Source organism: Rhinatrema bivittatum, chromosome 10 (genome assembly GCF_901001135.1).
Source record: "Rhinatrema bivittatum chromosome 10, aRhiBiv1.1, whole genome shotgun sequence".
Lineage (NCBI taxonomy): Eukaryota > Metazoa > Chordata > Amphibia > Gymnophiona > Rhinatrematidae > Rhinatrema > Rhinatrema bivittatum.
The window spans coordinates 101,573,194-101,594,698 of record NC_042624.1 but is presented as its reverse complement, the minus strand read 5'-3'; the positions used below and the strand labels follow the sequence as shown (position 1 = coordinate 101,594,698).

At 45.2% G+C, this 21,505-nt stretch overlaps 1 protein-coding gene across 1 annotated transcript in view; it reads left to right on the top strand.

Annotated features, from left to right (window-relative positions):
• Window positions 1-21,505, top strand: part of ROR1 (receptor tyrosine kinase like orphan receptor 1) — a 308,600-nt gene that overhangs the window by 279,414 nt on the left and 7,681 nt on the right. The window contains 5 exon segments of the mRNA XM_029618234.1: window positions 7,976-8,103; window positions 11,898-12,215; window positions 14,039-14,133; window positions 14,135-14,285; window positions 15,571-15,782. Coding sequence (XP_029474094.1) covers window positions 7,976-8,103; window positions 11,898-12,215; window positions 14,039-14,133; window positions 14,135-14,285; window positions 15,571-15,782 — 904 coding nt within the window.

Here is a 21,505-nt window from a genome sequence, read left to right as displayed (position 1 = left end):
TGGCAGAGACCAACAAGGCCATTAGAGCACTGAGCTGGCCCTCAGTATTTTAGTGGAAAAATGTGTTGTGCATTCATAACACCAACTTAGAATCAATGATGCTCATTTGTGGGCACAGGCCTTTGTTTTAAGAAAAAAAAAAAAGTCAGTTTTTTAGTTTATATCAAGGAGTGCATATCTTTTCTTAAATCTGTTGTACATAAGCAAGAATACTTGATGGAGGAGAGAACTTGCATGTTCAAAGGAAAGAGAGTATAATGCATCATTTTCCCTTTGTAGACTCACAACTGACACAAAAAATAGGTCAGTTTGGTTGCATTGTTTTGAAATGGTGCATGATATGGTCAAGGACTTAATTTTCTGCAACCTCTGGAAGAGAAAAGAACACACGGGAAAAAATTGCACAAGAAATTCTGGAGGGTGACCAATGTAACCCCAATATTTAAAAAAGGCTCCAGGGGCTATCCAAGTAACTATAGACCAGTGAGCCTGACTTCAATGCCGGGAAAAATAATGGAAACTATTCTCAAGATCAAAATCATAGAGCACATAGAAAGATATGATTTAATGGGACACAGTCAACATGGATTTACCCAAGGGAAGTCTTGCCTAACAAATCTGTTTCATTTTTTTGAAGGGGTTAATAAACATGTGGATAAAGGTGAACCGGTAGATGTAGTGTATTTGGATTTTCAGAAGGCGTTTGACAAAGTCCCTCATGAGAGGCTTCTACGAAAACTAAAAAGTCATGGGATAGAAGGCGATGTCCTTTCGTGGATTACAAACTGGTTAAAAGACAGGAAACAGAGAGTAGGATTAAATGGTCAATTTTCTCAGTGGAAAAGAGTAAACAGTGGAGTGCCTCAGGGATCTGTACTTGGACCGGTGCTTTTCAATATATATATATATAAATGATCTGGAAAGGAATACGACGAGTGAGGTTATCAAATTTGCAGATGATACAAAATTATTCAGAGTAGTTAAATCACAAACAGACTGTGATACATTACAGGAGGACCTTGCAAGACTGGAAGATTGGGCATCCAAATGGCAGATGAAATTTAATGAGGACAAGTGCAAGGTGTTGCATATAGGGAAAAATAACCCTTGCTGTAGTTACACAATGTTAGGTTCCATATTAGGAGCTACCACCCAGGAAAAAGATCTAGGCATCATAATGGATAATACTTTAAAATCGTCGGCTCAGTGTGCTGCAGCAGTCAAAAAAGCAAATAGAATGTTAGGAATTATTAGGAAGGGAATGGTTAATAAAACAGAAAATGTCATAATGCCTCTGTATCGCTCCATGGTGAGACTGCACTTTGAATACTGTGTACAATTCTGGTCGCCGCATCTCAAAAAAGATATAGTTGCGATGGAGAAGGTACAGAGAAGGGCAACCAAAATGATAAAGGGGATGGAACAGCTCCCCTATGAGGAAAGGCTGAAGAGGTCAGGGCTGTTCAGCTTGGAGAAGAGACAGCTGAGGGGGGATATGATAGAGGTCTTTAAGATCATGAGAGGTCTTGAATGAGTAGATGCAAATCAGTTATTTACACTTTCGAACAATAGAAGGACTAGGGGGCATTCCATGAAGTTAGCAAATAGCACATTTAAGACTAATCGGAGAAAATTCTTTTTCACTCGGCGCACAATAAAGCTCTGGAATTTGTTGCCAGAGGATGTGGTTAGTACAGTTAGTGTAGCTGGGTTCAAAAAAGGTTTGGATAAGTTCTTGGAGGAGAAGTGGCTATTAATCAATTATACTTAGGGAATAGCCACTGCTATTAATTGCATCAGTAGCATGGGTTCTTCTTAGTGTTTGGGTACTTGCCAGGTTCTTGTGGCCTGGTTTTGGCCTCTGTTGGAAACAGGATGCTGAGCTTAATGGACCCTTGGTCTGACCCAGCATGGCAATTTCTTATGTTCTTAACAAAGGACACTGACATTTCCCTAAAAGCGCTAAATTTTAAGAATGGAGCAAAAGTCCTGCTGCAGTTTTTTGTAGAGCCTTTTATTTTCACTGTTTTTTTTTCTGTGGGATATCTTCCTTTACAGCTGCTGCAGGAAATGAACTCATTGGGTGAAAGATGCTCCATTTCAAAATCTTGCAAGCAAAGTAATCTGTGGGCTTTTTTTGCCCTGATTTTTAGCTGTGCTTGCAGAATGCCGCAATTCCAATGTCGGCAGTGAAAAGCACCCCTGCAGATAAACTTTCAGCCAGCACATCTCAGTGGGAATGTCTGCAGCCAAGGTACAGCCAAACAAAGGAGAAGGAGCACGGGTGCCGTGTTATGGACCAGTTCTAGGCACCTGGGGCTCGGTCTTAGTAGAAAACTATTTACTTCGGAGATCAGAACCGTCACTGCCTAGCTGGGAATTTTCCTCAGCCTCCTTTGGGTCCCCTTTCTGCTGCTGCCGCCGGCGCCGTACACCACAGCTTCCTGAATCAACCCCCCAGGAAGCATGCAAACCTGATGCGTGGAAGCACCAGAGCTGCCTGAGGTACTGGACGCCAGGCCTAGGAGGGGAGAGGTGAGGTTGATCCACTCAATTGCTCTCCTTTCTCCCCTGCCTGCAGAAGGGTCTACAGTCCCAGCATCGCCTCCTCCTACAACCTCAGCCTCTTTAGACCAGCGGGACACGGGTTAAACAAAGGGCCAAGAAGGGAGACGCCAAGGGAATTGGCCAGGGCTATGCTTCCATGTTTCCGGCGGCTGCCGTACATCCTGGCCCATCGCCTTGTCGTTTATTATTTTTTATCGTCTAGTCTGTAAACCCCCCCCCCCCCTCCACTATCCTGTCCTGAAATGATGCATGTATTCTTCTGTATCAGTGGTCTTGCACAGTCCAGCAAAATCCTAAAACAGATTAGATTTGGGGGGGGAGGGGGGATTTTCATAATTGTGAGTGTATGATCTTTCAACTCTCTTTGAATAATGATGTACAATATCTGTCAAGAGTGATCCAAATACTATTACCAAGCGCTGCCTCATAACTAGTTACAGCTGCTGTGTTACAGAGGAAGGGCACACCAGGGTGACAGGTTTTGTGTTTCTGCTGCTTGCCAAATTTGTATAGAGTTACTGAGAGCAGTTTTAATGAGTAGGTATCTCTTGTAAAATATTAGAGTGACTCTCGGAGATAAGTATTTTATTTAATAGTTAATTTTAAGAAAAGAAGACATCAGCCCATTGTTAGAGCTCCTTTGAATTACCTGCCTCGGGGCAATGTTTTGGGTTTTTTTTGGTTTTTTTTGTGGTGATCTGGAGAAAGATGGCCGCCTTCCAGCAGAACTGAAGACAATTATATTGCTCACAAAAAAATAATTCCCTTCCCAGCCCAAGAAGGCAATGAGAGCAATCCCCACATCACCACTTATCATGTACTAAAGGGGTTTTTCAAATGTTATGTGGTTATTAAACTAAAGGGACAGTTCAGCACAATTATGGGTATCTAACACTAAAATATAGCTATGAAGGAAAAATGTGTAGATTTTATAGCTATTATTTCCTTAAAATGTACCAGACTTCCACTGGGGAGGGGGGAGTCAAGATGCTGTGGACTCCGAGAACCAGTGCTCAAGGTGGAGGGGGGCAGGGGTCTGTATTGAAAGTTTCCTCCTTTTCACATAATGGCAAAGTGCAAGGGTGAACAGAAATCTCAAGCTTTCCCTTGCAATGCAGTTTGGGGCCCGATGGACAAGTTATCTGACCAGCCAGGATCAGCATCTCCGGGAGCATCCCTGAGCTCAGGCGCTCCAGTCTCTCCCGACTGCCATCAGTAACTCGTCATATGATTGTTTCTCCTGTGCCTGACTTAGGAGGAAGTTGAGGCGGCATTGAATGGGACATCGGCTGCCTGCCTGCTAGGACCGCATGTGACAGAGGGCTCTGAGCATGCCCAGTTTGCCCAGATTGTGGAAGGCACTTCAGTTGTTGGTAGTGTCCCTGCTCAGGTCATTCTGGGCTTTTCTCTTTTTGGTGGGGTCCCGTTGCCAGCAATTTTCTTTTCCCTTAGACAGAATGATCATCAGTTGGGGGCTCCAGTGGCTGATGTCTGGGAAGTAATCACCAGGACTAAGAATATTTGGTTAACACTTTTTCCTAGTTACGTTTCTTTACTAAAGCCATAATTACCAAGTTCGTTTAGTAAACCATGATGAGAGGCAGGTAGATATGGAAGATCAGAGTTACAGTATGGGCGCTCATATATTGGCCCTGCAAGGTGTTAGTTTGCCCCATATAAAGGACAGTCTGGCCTTGCATCCTAAATTGTATGCTTTGGAGAATGCAACTAGGGTCAAGAACTTGTGCCTTCTCAATTTTCCTAAGACTGGGCTGTACTCGAAATATTTGAGGGAAGTTGTTCAAATGTCAAGTGTGGATGCAATAGGAACATCTAAATTGTATTATACTCTGGCAGGAATACATATTGAGAATGTGAAGGAGGAGATATTGGATACTGTACTTACCATAGATAGCCTGCATGTGGCAGCTTTTTTTGAATCTTCTCAGGATTAGATTACTTCTAGGGTGACCCTGCCTGTCTCGCTTTTCTCTGAAATGGATAAAAACTTGGTCTTGCTGCTATATTTCAAATTTAAAAATATTTCTTTTTGTGGTCAAAAGATGAAAGATATGTCATGGGCTACGCAACTTAGACAGAAGATATTTCTTGAGTTGAAGGCCCAAGTGCTTGCGTTGGTTTTTTTTTTTCTTTTTTTTTATTTCTATGCATGGAAAGGGAGGATACCCATCAGCTCCCCTCCATGAATACTGATCCCCTGCTTTACCCCATTAGCTGGAAAAATACATGTAGAAGTATTGGCATTTCAAACTTCCAGACAATTAACTTTATTCTCTGGATGACCCAGCCAGCCAACTATTTACATGGATGTGAAACAAGATTATATTTTTGTCACTCAATTAATCAAAAATTCATGGGCTTCAACCAGCATAATACATGACATCATGAGATTCTGGGAATGTTAGTACATTCCTTCCTCTTATCTCTTTTCCCTACACAGTTTCTTTGCCTGAGATCAACCTTAAGCGTTAGAACTCTCAAATTCTTCCTAAGTCACATTACTATTCCAACCCTGGTTAAGGGGTGGAGTTCAATCTGTAGCATACCCGGATCAACATTCGTATCCAGTGGGGACCAAGTGCAACTCTAGTTCACCTGATTTATTCATTCATCTTCCGGTTGTAGACCTTTTCCTGGACCACTGCACATTAAGGGACACTCTGGGGCATTTCTCTTCTAGGACTCACCCCACTCCCAAACTCCTGGCCCTCAGAGGGAGAATGAACTCTTCTTCCTTTGGGCTCCTGGCCATGTCTCTCCTTCACTTCCTGGTTGGTTCCTCGGGAAGAGGAAGAAGCCCACTCCACAGCCACAGGCCTGCAGAATTTGGAACTCCTTCCTAAGCCCACCCCCTGGAAGTATGCCGGTAGAAATAGATGCTTGGATTTAGTCACCGAACAAGTGGGCAGATTTATCAAAGGCCATTTCTGCAAGCACAACGCTGCTTCGCCCGTGAGAACAACTTTTAAATTTGCACTCTTTCTGGCTGGAAGCGCACAAACCACTCCATTCAGCCTGACGAGGAGTTCAGTCTGAGGCAGGGCACAGAAATAAGGGCCTTGTGTGATGCGTCCCTTTAGGATGCCTCTCAGCAAATGAAAAAGACTTTTTATTGTGTTTTTGCGCCCTGACTTTTATTGAATGGTTTGTGTGTTCCGATTCTTTCCTGTTCTCACATCGCCAGCGTTTCTCCCTCCGGTTTGGCACCGTTGGTTCATTCTGTCTTTTCTTGGACACAGTGGTCTGTTTTAAGCAGCTCTGGACATTCTGAGAGGATACTTTTGCCTGCTGCTTTAAATGGATGCTAACCAATCAAAGAAAAAAATGTATTTCTATATTTTATTTAAGTATGGATGAGACACAGGAAGCAACGGCTTTTTTTTTTTTACTATGAAGATGACCGCTTATGAAAACAAAACAAAAAAAAAAAAAGGATCAGCTTTGGACATAGTATAACCTCAGACTCTTTTTCTCTTCTCCCCTTCCACCAGTCCTTTTCAGTTATTCTTTTTAAAAATTATACATCCAGCTTTTCAGCAGACAGCAACAGATTTCCGTGCTTCAGGGATTGCCAGTGCAAGGAAACGTCATGGAAAGCGGGAAACGTAGACGTATATCTGTAGAAGAAACCGGGAGCACAGAGGAAAAGAAAATGGTTGTGTTAGGAACGAATGGAAAATAAATGTCGCATTCTGTTCACTGGACGTACTAGGCCTAATGCATTTTCCAGCTTTGTCGGGTTTAATAATGTTTTAGAGGTCTGTAGTTTGTATTTTAATAACGGCCATTGCAAAGCTGCTTGGGATGGAAGCACTCTACAGGAACACAGATATCAATGTTCAGATATTTGTCCTTTTTGGTTGCATTTTCCTCATGGGATACCAGCGTAAAACGGGATGTAAGAAGAGGTTTTTAAGCTTTGGCTTTCAAACATTTACAAGATACCTTTGCCTTTCAGGTAGCGCAAACTTCAAAAGCACCCCCAGTTGTGTTTTCACCGTGTACTATCCACCTGCAAAAGGACAAAAGTGACAAGCATTCAGAAAGTAGTCAAATGTGTCCCATCAACAGGGCATTGTGTGAGGAAAGCTGCACACGTTTGATCTCTACGACACTGCTAGCCACTTTTGGCTTTTATAGTTCAGTACTGCTGTGGCGGGGCTATCTCTTTTTGTTTCTGTGCATTATCTTCCATCTTAAATCAGAGTATTGAAGCAAGTAAACGGTCAGGAACTGGGCAGGACTACACGGCGCTGCCTCTATCATGGCACCATGGCCCCTCCCCCCTCACTCCATGTGGCCTTCGTTTCTCTGAGCCGAGGCAGGAAAACTTAGCTGCAGGCGTCCCCCCAGGAGTTTAATTTCATGACCCCCTAGTTCTATTGTTTTCTTTCCAACGGAAAAGGTTCTAAGTCCATACATACATTGAAACCTTGTTAGGTATCTGAAGGTTTGCACCCCCTCTCTTCCAGGGAATACGTATTCAGATCCTTCAGCCTCTCCTCATGGCTCTTCCAATACAGACCCCACACAATTTTCGTTGCCCTTCTCTGGACCGCCTGCATCCTGTCTCTATCCTTTTTGAGATATGGTCGCCGCATCTGTAAAAGGATATAGCTGCGATGGAGAAAGTACAGAGAACGGTGACCAAAATGATAAGGGGCAAGGAGCGGCTACCCTATGAGGAAAGGCTGAAGAAGTTAGGGCTGTTCAGTTTGGAGAAGAGACGACTGAGGGGGGGATATAATAAAAGTCTACAAAATCATGAAAGGACTTGAACAAGTTAATGTAAATTGGTTATTTACTCTCTCAGATAATAGGACTAGGGGGTACTCCATGAAGTTAGCAAGTAGCTCATTTAAAACAAATCAAAGAAAATTCTTTTTCACTCAGCGCATAGTTGAATTCATTGTCAGGGGATTTGCTTTCAGCAGTTAGTGTTACTGGGTTTAAAAAAAGGTTTGGATAAGTTCCTAGAGGTTAAATCCATAAACTGCTACCACTGTAATTAATAAGCAATAGTAGCTTGAGATTTATCTAATGTTTGGGTACTTGCCAGGTACTTGTGACTTGGATTGGCCGCTGTTGGAGACAGGATACCGGGCTTGATGGTCCCTTGGTCTGACCCAGTGTGGCATATCTTATGTTCTTATGTCCATATTTAAGAGATGCTGGAAATTTGGGAGCTGTTTGAAGTCTGAAACTTTATTCAGGCTGCCCGGCAGTGAGAGTGTTTGCACGTTGCTTTTGCTGTATCCTTTGTTGCCAGATTAACCATAATGAAGTCTGGAAAAAATGCCAGCTCCCTCTAGCGTCTCTTTGACAGTGAATTCCTGTCAGCAACGCCTTTTCACATTTTTTCCCCATGCCTGTGATTCTTTTCCAGTGTCGAGTATGAAGAGGACGGATTTTGTCAGCCATACAGAGGGATCGCGTGTGCCCGATTTATTTTCAATCGCACCATTTTCATGGAGTCTTTACATATGCAGGGGGAAATAGAAAATCAAATTACAGGTAAGGAAATGATGAAATCAATATTAAAAAAAAAAAAAAGTAAAACGGAAAGCTTAGCAGGCTAACGTTAGCCAGGTAAGTTATCAGGGATATTTGGCAGAATAAACCCCGCTGAACATCCTTGAATAAAGTTATCCAGCTGTATGTAGATGGATTATTTTGAAACCTTACCGCCTGTGTTAAATATCTGTACCTGGATGACTTTATGCTTAACCGGTTGTGTTCAAAGAACCAACTTCGTAAGCAGTAATGAAATTAAAAAAACAAACAAACCAAGAGCGAGGCTGCCGGCCCAATCCCCCACTCCAGTTAAACAAATGTTGGGCCTGTGCTGGCAATATCCCCTCTCCCCCCAGTATGGGAAAAATATAGTGGGCCTATAGGCCTGAAAAAACCTCCCCTTCCCCCAAAATTGCAAAATATAAATGTAAAGTTGGCCGCCTCCGGAAGCCTACATCCCCCTCCCCATCATAAACACAACCAGAACCCCCCCCCCAAACTCCTTACCGCTGCCAGGAGTTCAGCACATCTGTCCAGCCCCCGGCACGTCCGGCGCTGCTTTGCCAGCAATGCTGAGAGTGTGAGGAAGAGTGGGGAGGGCTTGCCTTCAATTTATATTTTGCTATTTGGGGGGAGGAAGGGGAGGCTTTTCAGGTTTTTTTCCAGTATGGCGGGGGGGGGGGGGGGGGAGTTGAGGAGAGGGGGTATCACCCACGAAGGCCAGACATTTGTTTCACTGGGGTGGGGGGGGGGGGGTGAGGGATCAGGCCAGGAAGCCCAGTTGTTAGGTTTTTTTTCTCTTTAGCTGGCATTTTAAGCAGCTGTTTCTCTGAATATAACCGGTTTAGTTTAAAGTTATCTGGGTACTCGTTCCTGGATAACTTTAACCCTGCTCTTGGCCGCAGCTAGAGTTTAGCTGAATAACTTGTCCAGCTAACGCCAAATACTGTTAGTCAGTTGGGTAAGGTATTTGGCTAACTCAGCTCCACCCCAGAATGCTCCTGAAACACCTCCCACTGACCCAGATAAAATGTATCCGGATAAGTGCTGACGATATTCAAAACTCGGCATTTATGTAGATGTCTCAAAATTTATCCAGATCAATGCGCGCCCCCAGCTGGATTTTCAAAGGGAAACCCCCACCGGGAGAGTTTCCCATTGAAAATGCCTTTGAATATCGACCTCAAAACAATTTAGTTTTCTTTAAAGTTGTTTTTCAGAAAAACCTTTACTTACCTTGTTTCTTATTAACTTGTGTCTATATTGTTTGTTTACTATGTGGATATGGAGGCCGATATTCAGAAAGTCATGTCGGATATTATCCGGATGTTTAGCCAGAAGCCGTGCCAGCTGAACATTCATTCTAACGTTCTCAGGGTAACTATAGGACATTAGGTATCTTTGGACAATACCGAATATCAGCGCTGCCCGGACAACGTGTAACTGCTGTCCAGGAATACCCACAATGCCACCTTTTTTTTTATCCAAGCAACAATTTGCCTGGAAAAAATTCATCCAGGGAGCAGGGAGAATCATTTCAAACCTCAGCATTTGTCCAACTAATTCCACAAATGAGCTGGACAAACCTATGAATGTGCACCTCATGTTATTCCTCTACCTTGTTTAATCTCGTCGTCAGATGCTGTGAGTTTCCCAGGGTAAAACTGGGTTTCCAGGGCTAGAGATTCCCTTGAATGTAATATTTATTCACATTTGATTTATCCACCTCATCGTTATCCACCCCACAGAGGCATACAGGAAAACATTTGTAAAGTACAATGCATCAGAAAATACAGGCACAGAACACTGTCACTAATTGTTAATCCAAAACATCACATCATGGCCTCCCTGACATTGTCACCATAGATCCATCAACTGCATAATTCTTTCTAGCACTGTTAATGTGTGCCTGGCTCTCAACTCAGTTCTGAGGCGCATCCTGGCCGGTCCGTTTGACCTTTGTGTTTCGGAAATCAACTGTGTGCAAATGCACCTCGGGCCCATTCACTGTGGACTCCCTGAAAGCTGGGCCAGCCAGGGTGCTCCCAAGGACGAGGTTGAGATACACTGACCTACACAGCGCGGTACAGGGTAAACATGGACACAGTGCAGGGGTAAAACGACGTAAGGATGAACACAAATCTAACAGGGGTGTACAGTAAAGGGAGCTCCCCATTCCATAAGCTGGCAGAGGGAGGCCGAAGAGCTATGAGTTAAGGGAGCAGCAGCAAAGATAATGGAAATATTTCGCATGCGCAATAATTCTTTTCCTTCCCTCCATCTCTCACAAGTTCACATAGCCAGCATAGACACAGGGAGGGTAATTTTGAAAGCCAGTTTCACAGGTAAAAGCACCCGCACTGTTCACAGTACCCACAGCAAAAAAAAAAGAGGGGAAGAAAAGGTCGGTTATGTCAGGGGAGAGAACATACGCACAGGGCATTAAAGCAGGTGCAAACGTACCCAGCTACTGAAGTACACACTATGCGCCCCCAGCTGGATTTTCAAAGGGAACCCCCCCAGGGAGAGTTTCCCATTGAAAATGTGCTTGCAGTACCCCTGGGACTGCAAGCCACACAGTCACATTAAACATTGCCCCTTTCCCATTCCAGTAACGCCCTCCTCTCCAGCCTTTAAAGGCTTATTCATCCATACAGGTACACATTCTGTGTTTACTGCTTAGAACACAAAAAAAACCTAGATAAATATATTTTCTGCTAAAGGCAGGAGGATCCCTAGATGATCCCTTGCCACAGTCACACAGCTCCCATTCTAGTCCAGGTTATATTGCAAGTGATAGTCCCGGCCCAGGGCTGATGCACCAGGCTCCCTGTAATCATGGGCCCTAAATCCGCCCATAAGCGATGCCCTTGAGCAGTGGATACAGCTCCCTCCCCTGGGGGGAGGCTATGCCTCGGCAGCAGCCCCCAGCCTCAGCCAAGTGATCCCCAGGACCTGATGGGATCAAACTGAGGACCTTCCCCCCCATGGCGGTGCACAGCACCTGCTACCTGAGTCACCGGACTGGCCCCACATTTTATTTGTATTATTATTTACAGCTGCTGAGATTTTATAGTTACAAGAAGCCGCCTTAACACGAGCCAAAAAAAAAAGGTAACACATTGCTGTGTCACTGAGGCTGGATCTAGAATCTCTAGGAAGCAAAATGACCGTGGTTAACATCCCCAGGAGAGAAATTGATTCTCTTCATTTCTGCTGGGTTGCCCAGTTAAGCACATAAAATCTCGGAAGAGAAAATAACTTTTGATTGTTATGTTGCTATCATATTAGTTTGTTTTTTTTTTATAAGACTAATGGCCTGGGAGTGGAGAAGAACAAGCTGGGGAATCACTGATGGTTAAAATGAGAGTTAAATATTTTCTCCTTCACTAAGAGCAAGATTGACAGATAGGCTGCATGGCTACATTCTCTGTGCTGAGGGTCCAGGTCCCTAGCCCGTCAGGGACGTGGGGTCCAGGTGCGCCATGGGCCCCCCCCCCGGCGAGAGAGAGAGGAGGAGGAGACTGCTGTCACTGCCGAGGCCTCTGCTGGCAAACGAGCGGCACTGAGAATGTGCCTTGGCCACGGCGCAGGCTGGTGAGGGGGACCCGCGAGCCACCTGGGCCTGGCCGTTTGGAGAAGGAGGGAGCAGATGTGGGGGGAAGGGGGGGAAGGGGGAGAAGTAAAAGGAAAAACCCAACAGAAGTAGTGTTTTGGCTTTTCCTTTGTGTACTAAAGCACTCGGGTTCTGCCGTCGGTGGGGGGGCGTGACACGATGTCGTTTGCTTTTGCAGCTGCCTTCACCATGATCGGCACCTCCAACCATTTGTCTGATAAGTGCTCCCGGTTCGCCATCCCTTCCCTTTGCCACTATGCGTTCCCGTACTGCGACGAAGCCTCCGCCGCTCCCAAGCCCAGGGACCTGTGCCGCGATGAGTGCGAGATCCTGGAGAACGTCCTTTGCCAGGCTGAGTACATTTTCGCGAGGTCCAACCCCATGATCCTGATGAGGTTAAAGCTGCCAAACTGTGAAGATTTGCCGCAGCCGGACAGCCCCGAGGCGGTTAACTGCATACGGATTGGAATTCCCATGGCAGAGCCGATCGATAAAAGTAAGTGAGTCTTACTAATTTCGTGTCAGAAGCAAGTGAGTCTTACTGATTTCGTGTCAGAAGCAAGTGAGTCTTACTAATTTCGTGTCAGAAGCAAGTGAGTCTTACTAATTTCGTGTCAGAAGCAAGTGAGTCTTACTAATTTCGTGTCAAAAGCAAGTGAGTCTTACTAATTTCGTGTCAAAAGTAAGTGAGTCTTACTAATTTCGTGTCAGAAGCAAGTGAGTCTTACTAATTTCGTGTCAGAAGCAAGTGAGTCTTACTAATTTCGTGTCAGAAGCAAGTGAGTCTTACTGATTTCGTGTCAGAAGCAAGTGAGTCTTACTAATTTCGTGTCAGAAGCAAGTGAGTCTTACTAATTTCGTGTCAGAAGCAAGTGAGTCTTACTAATTTCGTGTCAAAAGCAAGTGAGTCTTACTAATTTCGTGTCAAAAGTAAGTGAGTCTTACTAATTTCGTGTCAGAAGCAAGTGAGTCTTACTAATTTCGTGTCAGAAGCAAGTGAGTCTTACTAATTTCGTGTCAAAAGTAAGTGAGTCTTACTAATTTCGTGTCAGAAGCAAGTGAGTCTTACTAATTTCGTGTCAGAAGTAAATGAGTCTTACTAATTTCGTGTCAGCTGCGATTGCTAACTGTTTGGTTCACAAGGACAGTTTGCCAAAAATAATTAGTGATAAGAGTTAAGCTTAACAAGTTGTAGACATTTCCCGCTGTCAGCGTGCCAGCCACAGGCAAAATAAAGCTAACTATTCAAGAACACATAAAAAAAAAAAAGTCCATTTTCTCACAGTTTTCCTGTGTTAAAACAGCCTCCCAAACTTGGCCAGCCCAATTAGTTCCTAGATTTTTCTTGCCTCCTTTCCATCCTCTGGGAGCACCGTGGCACGTCAACCTGTGCGCCAGGGCACGCTCCGCTGAAAGAAGCAAGACGAGGGAAAAAAAACAGAAAACTTTCCTTGTATTTATTGGGGGGGGGGAGGGGCGCGTTGCAGTGCTTTTTTTTGTATTTCTGCAGTGGTTTAAGGTCTGCAGCGCCCATGAAGTGTTATGCACTTCATGGAAGCCGTCCAAGTTCCCTGCAAACATCTTCAGTTAATGCGTACTGCAGCATTAAAGTAGCAAATATTTACATTTTTAAAATAGCTTAATGCAGCCCGGAGAGAAGGTTTGCGTCCTGCTCATTCTCCACAAGTACTTCAGAACAACGTGCTTAGGTTCCCTTCCCACAATAACTCCGCTCTCCTTTTGTACCACTTACACTTGAGGGTAAGCTGTTTTCCTTGCTGAGGCACACAAGCCTTAAATCCTCCCAGGAATGCAAAGCGGGCGCTCTTACTCTCTGGCTTAAGCCACGGCTGGGCAGGGGGTGTGCTTTATACCTAGGACGCGTGTTCGGGGGCACCGGCCCAGAGGCACGGCTAAGTGCTGCCACGTAGGTTATCCGGGTTCGGCTCTTGAGCCCAGTTTCTGGCCCTAGGGTCAGTCGGGGCTGGGAATTCTGTGCAGGCAGCTTTCCTGGTCTGTGTAGAGAGAGCGCGAGAAGCGGCAGGATGCAGAAATACCAGCTTCCGGCAGGAGCCCATAATCTGGCCAAAGATTGTCACAAACAGCCGGGCCAGATGGGAAGGGGAAGAGGGTTAAAAATGGAGGAAATGCCCCACCCCCCAGAGCTAGAATCGATTACTTATGGCATGGAACCCGGTTCCGACTGAGCTGGATGCTGAAAGGAAGGACGTTTGATCCAGACTCGCAGGCTCACTGCAAGGCCGTAAGAGATCATTTGATTTACCCGTTGTTCCCTTTTGTTGCATTCCCATTGTTCAGGTCACAAATGTTACAACGGCACAGGCACGGATTACCGTGGAACCGTCAGCGTGACCAGGTCTGGGCGCCAGTGTCAGCCCTGGAATTCGCAGTACCCCCCACACCCACTCTTTCACTGCCGTCAGGTACCCGGAGCTGAACGGGGGCCACTCCTACTGCAGAAACCCGGGAAACCAGAAGGAAGCGCCCTGGTGTTTTACCCTCGACGAAAACGTGAAGTTGGACCTCTGTGACATTCCAGCCTGTGGTAAATGTTGAAAGGTTCCCCTTAAACCTCTGTTGAAGGAAACGTTGAGCAATTATTTCCTTGTGGAGGGAACATATTCGTGGGACACAGGGAGAGTAATTCTCAAAGGGTCCTCTGTGAGTAAAACAGTGCTTTACACACAGAAATAGCCCTTTTAAAAATTGCCTATCTAATCTGCATGTAAAACTGTGCGTGTACAGCCCTGTGAGTGTAATTTTAAGCTTGAAAAGGACGTTGTATTAAAGGTGAATACTAAAGCCACGGTACCCAAAGCAGAAAATCTGTCTAGCAAAGCAAACTTTTATCCCAACCGTGCACTGGATAAGTAACTTCAGCAAGAGCATCTTATAATGAAACTGCAAAAAAAAAAATTATTTCACATCTTATTAATTCTCAAAGGTGCCCACCACTGCAGGTCTCAAAATTGTGTTGAAAATGACAATAAAATCATTCTCCGTCTTGGCATACTGTGACCCTTGGCCTTCGCTCTTGAGTCCGCGCTCAGGGGTGTCTCACTGGGCCTGATTTCCCAGGGCTTCAGTCTTGTTCTGTGCCTGCAGGGGAAAAACCTTTTTACGAGAAACCCGCAGTACCAACACCACCTAAGCGAAATAACGTGGCACTATTGAAACTAAAATTGAATAAATCCATATAAGCACCCGCACTCCAAAAGCAGCGCCGATGTCACCAGGAGGCAGAAACGAGAAAGGGGGAGACCTTTATGGGACATGCGTCGGGAGCAGCGGCTTTTCACACGCTGTCCTGTCCAGAACGCCGCTGAGATGTGTCCGGCAGCATCCCCCGTCAGAGGCTGCCACCTTGGGAGGTCTTCTAGACCAAGGACCACCTTTCTGTTTCTGCTGCTTTTGTAGGGTGGGTGCTCATGTGGACTTTCATGCCTGCAGTTTCTTGGTGATGAATTTCAGCCCGGCACCGCAAAGTGTCTCCTACCGCAGCTGTTTTCTTCGGAGTTTTGGAAAATGTACACGGGGGGGGGGGGGGGAATTCTCAAAGCTTTTTACGTGGATGAATACGGATAGTATGCGTAGTTCTTGCCACGGCAAAAGAAAGGGGGCGGGATTGGGGGTGGGGAGAGTAAAGCATGCGTGGGGGGTCTCATTTCGAAATCCCGGCGTGTGCTTTAATGCGCGTATTCTACACCTGCTGCGAAGTTGCGCTGACTGGTCTCACTGACCGCAAGAAATCAAAGTTGATGGAAACCTTGCGGCGCTTGATTTACCTATCCTAACTTAAAAGCATTTTGCAATTTCCCCCTTTTAATCAGATGCCAAGGACTCTAAGGAGAAGAACAAAATGGAAATACTGTACATCCTGGTACCGAGCGTGGCGATTCCCCTGGCCATAGCGCTGCTCTTCTGTTTCATCTGCATCTGCCGCAGCAACCAGAAGGCCTCGTCGCCCCCAGTTCAGAGGCAGCCAAAGCACGTGAGAGGACAAAATGTGGAAATGTCGATGCTAAATGCGTACAAGCCTAAGGTAACGTGCATATCTCTGGGGATAAATGCTTCTTTCAGAAAAACTGGTACAGGAAAAGCATTCTTATTTAAAAATGAAATGCTAAAGCATTGTTTTCTGGCTCGCGTACGTGGTGACCTCAGAGCTTCGGATGGTATGTCCATTGTCTGCCATCTGGACAGAGCATTGATCTTTCGTGCTATAAAGTGTGACTGTCCATTTTACTACCCTCTAGAGGCCTTCAGAGCTAATGATCTTGAATTTTACTGGGGATCTGCTAGTTTGCTGGAGCCTGCTATATTAGATGGACTGTCAACAGATCAACATGCCGGAGGCATGGATTATTTGCTTTGTTGACAAATGCAGTATGTCTTGTCATGAAGGGCTTGATTTTCAAAGCAACTTACGTGCATGAAATCCTGTTTTATGCTTGCAAGTGGTGCTTTGAAAATCAATTAAGGAGTTGTTCTTGTAAAAGTAAGCATGAAACCCCATTTCTGCTAATAAGCAGGGCTGAATTAGCCATAGCATGTGGGTGATGTCATCCAGCGGCACTAAATGGACCTCTCTCTGATTGCTGGTAGAGCTTTTGCTCTTCTGAGCATATGCGGGAATTCCCACTTGTGCATTGCTTCATGAATCCCCTCTTAGTCATTTTTCGTCCGAGCATTAGCACAAACATGTATTCTTCTCTCTTTGTTTTTCTGAAAAATTCTTCAAACTTTTATCTTTTCAGTGCTGCTTTTCAAAAAAAAAGATTTTTTTTCGTCAGAATATCTACTAAGAAAAAGGCCACAGTAAGTGGGTTTAAAGACTTTATTTGTGACAGGAAAATGTCCATTACAGATGGACATGACCTCTGCTACCATTGCCTCGATCCAGACCATGACAAAGCCAATTGTTATAATGATGGATCGATGTACCTGCAAACGTAAAGGTCCAGAGAATGGAAAATTAGAGGAACCGTGTAAGTCTCTCAGAAGCTTCAGTCAGTTCTTTTCCCAAAGTGCAGCCTTATCTACCTCACCAGTAGAGTTTAGCTCCTCTAAAATATCTCCCCCATCACAGCAGGATCATGTAAATATAGCTGCCATGTGACTAAGAAAAGGAGACATCACTCTGCAGAACCACTGGAACAGCGAGCACCAAAGAAATACAGAAACTCAAATGCACCGGAGCCATCGACACACAATGCGTTGGCACTTTCGATGCATAAGGCACCATTGATGCATAGAGCTCCATCTGTGTCATTGAGCCCCTTTGGGCACAGTCAACACACAAGACATCATCAGCACCATCTGTGGTGAAACAGGGGTTTTGCACGCTCTGTGATTTATTGTTCTGCTTGTGACACTTTTCCCCAGAAAGCTCATTTCCTCTATGCTGACCTGCAGGTGGTGTTTGGCCTCTGCACTATAGTTCAAGCAGGAGTTTAGGATGCTGCCTTGACTCAGAGAGAAGCTTGGAACAGCATTCGCATCCCAGCAGCCTTAGGAAACGTAAAACTGAAACACCTTGCAGTGCTATCGACTGGAAAACTATTACCTGTCAGAAGGCCCATTGGTCAGGGAGTAATTGTTAGTGCTGTGTGCACTGATTGGCTCTGCAGACAGAGAACCAGCCCTGAAAGTGCTAGAACTCTCTCGTCTCAGCTGGGAGTACAGAAGGAGCAGATCGTGCTGAGGCCCTATTCATCTCATGAGGACAGCCTTTTTCTGGACCTCCCCAAGCACTAATAAGTAGTGTAAAGTGTTTAGTTATACTGTTTAATCCTTGTTGTTTTACCTATATAGAAACATAGAAATGACGGCAGAAAAGGACCAAATGATCCACCCAGTCTACCCAGCAAGCTTATGCCAGTACCTGCTGCACTGTGCAGGTTACCTCCATGCTTCTCAGTTTCTCAGACCCTAAAAGTCGGGGCCCTCGTTAGATGCTGTTTGAATCCAATTTCCCTTTAACTCTTGCTATGGAAGCAGAGAGCAATTTTGGAGTTGCATGAAAAGAATCAGGCTTAATGGTTAAGGGTAGTAACAGCAGCATCAGCAAGTTACCCCCGTGCTTATTTGTTCCCCAAACTGTAAAAGTTGGGGCCCTCGTTCGTTATTGTCTGAATCTAATTTCCCACTGGCGTTGAAGCAGAGAGCAATTATGGAGTCGCATTAACAGTATGAAGGCTTATTGGTTAAGGGTAGCAAGTTACCCCCATGCACTCTTTTCTTTATTCCCATCCTCTAGCCTTTAGGGATTCCCAGTGTTTATCCCATGCCCCTTTGAATTCCTTCACTGTTTTTGTCTTCACCACCTTCTCAGGAAGGGCATTCCAGGCATCCTCCACCCTCTCCCTGAAGAAATATTTCCTGACATTGGTTCTGAGTCGTCTTCCCTGGAGTTTCGTTTTGTGACCCCTAGTTCTACTGATTTCTTTTCAGTGGAAAAGGTCTGATGATTGTGCATCATTATAACCTTTTTAGGTTTCCGAAGGTCTGTATCATATCTCCCCTGCATTTCCTCTCTTCCAGGTTATACATATTCATCCTTCAGCCTTATATGTCTTCTGATGCTGACCCCACACCATTTTGGTCGCTCTTCTTTGGACCACCTCTATCCTGTCTTTATCCTTTTTGAAATACGGGCACCAGTACTGAACACAGTCCTCCAGGTGACGCCTCACCAAGTACCTGTACAAGGGAATTATCACCTCCTTTTTCTTACTGGTTTTTCCTCTCTCTGTGCAGCCCAGCATTCTTTTGGCTTTAGCTATTACCTTGTCACATTGCTTCGCTGCCTTCAGATCAGCAGACGCTATCCCTAGAAACCACCAGGGAATAGCTTGCAGGTGGGGAACTTGCCCAGGGACCAGCAGGAACCCTGTTGGCAGATGGGAGATTGCCGGTATAGGAAGACATGTGCAAGTGTAGGCGGGAGCCTGGGTATTGCTTGACAGGACCCTCCGAGTGGCCATAGGAGTTCCCTGAGTGTGTGTTAGGGGGTAGCACTAAGGCATTACATGTCACCATTTAAGTAACAGGCAGCCTGGCATCATTTGCACATAAGACCCTAGCACCATCAATGCAAAAGTCATCCGTGCCACCGATGCATCGATCTTTGATGTCTTTGCCCGTTAAACCATTGGAAGCATTGATGGCATTGCACTGCAAATCTTCCTGCGCAGTGCAAGGAGCAGAAAGAGACAGGATCCCTCTTCCTCCACCAATTACTAGAACAATCTCGCCAACAAAATTATTGTTTAGAAACTCCTGATCCTATTTGCTCTTTGGTGCCTCTTATTTACAATAGGCCTCCAGTTCAAATTCTACAAGATTCCATTTTAGTATCAAAAAATGTTCCATCACCCACATCAGGTCAAAGGTCATGTCAGCCAGTTAGACAAGTAGTGGAGTTGGAGAAAGATTTCAGTACCTCATTAGTGACTAAGGATAAGGAGGATAGCGTATAACCTTCCTTTTCCAGAGTGTCAGCTTTACTTCCACTGGAGGGAATTCCAGAATCCCCAATTCATGTGAATTCTCTGGCAGATTCCCCGTTAAGTGCTTCTAGCCCACAGCATTTGAATCCAGCAAACTCTGGCCATCCCAAAGATGTCCAGGAGTACACTCCTCCAAGATGACTGAGGACCCCTCCTCAGTCACCAACTTTATCATTAGAGTCCTGGATCAGTGTTGCATCTTCCCAGGCTCCAAAAACGATCAACAGGAATTCCCTCTTACCCTCCCCCAGGCACGCTGAAGGGGAACCTAGCAGTGGGGGAGCAGGACCCCAGTGTTTACAGTTTTACCTAGGGAGGCTTCAAATTCTATCTAAGGATAAAGGAGAGACCCTGAAGGAGAGCCTAGAGGACCTCAGATTTACTACTTCTAAGCTGCCATAAGGATTTTACCAGAGACTTGTATCACATGCCATGCTTTTCATGTCTGAACTATTTCATCAGTAAAGTTTATGGTGCAACACCACTATAGGTGGCATTCAAGTTAAGAGCCTTGGAGGTTTGTCCTTCCCTTCTACAGAGAATCATCTCTTGGGGGCTAAAAGAGATGGAACAGTTTGGATAGAGACTTAGCCCTCTGACTCTCTAAAGATCACCTGGGACGAGGTTACATAAGGAATTGAGTTTGAAAATTGGCTTGCTATGTGGCTAAATATACACACGTTAGCATTTAGGGGATGTAAAGATAGATGCGTATGTGACTACATTAGTATGCACATACGTGCCCCAGAAAGCCTCTTGTTTATGCGGCCATGTCTGTGTTTATTATGAAATCAAATGCATGCTTTCAGGCGTCGGAAGATCTGGCAAATGGTTGATTTAACATGCATCAACTCTGTTTTTACCCATGGTTCACTAAAAGATGAATTTTAAAAGCTGGACGTGCGCCGAGATCGGGAGATGGGTGCGCATCTGGCACTTGTGCGTGTCCACCCCATTTTACAAGACAGGCAGGTGTATGCACAAATGTCTATGCGAGAATGGCATCAGCCAAAAAAAGGGGCGGGGTGTGGGCATTCTGGGGCGGGGCCAAAAGATATGCGCGCAGGTACCCATGCGCCTGGGTACACGCCCAGTTCCAGTGCCGCGTAACTTTACTTCTGCCATGGAGGAGGTGTAAGTTTAAAAAAAAAAAAAGTTACAAGGCATCTATGAGTGGTCTGAAGTCACTGGGGGGAAATGCAGGCCAAAGAACCAGGAGGGTTGGGAGACCCTAAAAGATCACTGGGCAAACTGGTCCTCGGCCAGTCATGCATCTGTTACAAAATACAGGCAGTTGCGCGTCTGTAAGCCAACGTATGCTGCTGTGCGTGCACAAAACTTAAAATTAGGCACAGAGATAACGCGCTCCCAGGCTATTTTACAATATGTGCACGTGTGTGTGTGCGTGTGCGCTCATGTTATAAAATTGCCGCCTCTCTGGGCATGTGCCCACGCACACACGGGCATGTGCGTCTGTGTGCCCCCTTGAAAGTTACCGTCTAACCGTTGTTTCCTACAGACACGGAGTAGGAAAAAAAGCCTTAGTGTGTAGCAAGCCCTGAGTCTTTGAAAATGTACCCCTTGGGGGCAGGAGCACTCACTTTGCACTTTTAATATTTTTGTCTTCGTAAAGCTTTTACGCTCTGCTTCAGTAGGCTGTAGGATTAAGCTGCCTGCCTTCCACCGGGAAGCAGACTTTGCAGAATATTGAGCAGATGAATCCGTGTCGCTCGGGCACAGCCAGCTCATAAAGTCCGGATGATTGAGCTCTGCCTTCTGCAGCTTGCTTGTTCTGGAAAGGTGGACCAGAAAGCATTTAATTAAAAGAAATGAAAGGAAATGCTACCTGCAGGTGTACAGGCTCAGACCACCCTGTGTATGCACTGCTAGAAAGAGAAAATAACTGTTGATGAAGAAGAGGATTTGTCTACAAAATTCAGGGCTTGGAGGTGCTGCAATGGCTTCCTGATAGACCAAGCATGGAGTTAAAGGACAGCTGGAAACTTCTACACCCCTCCCCCCAAAAAAAATTATTTTCCCGTGTTACACATTGAAAGGAAGCCTTTGAACTGAGTCTGTGCTTTACATTGTCCAATCTAAATGGCTCCATTATGGAAAACTAATTTTCTTTATTAGACACACGGATTTGAATGCACGTTGCATGCTTCCCTACAATCTGTGAAATGCTGAAATATAACTGAGGCGCGATATCCATTTCTTAAATGATTTTTTTTTAAAAGGTCTGCAGGATTGA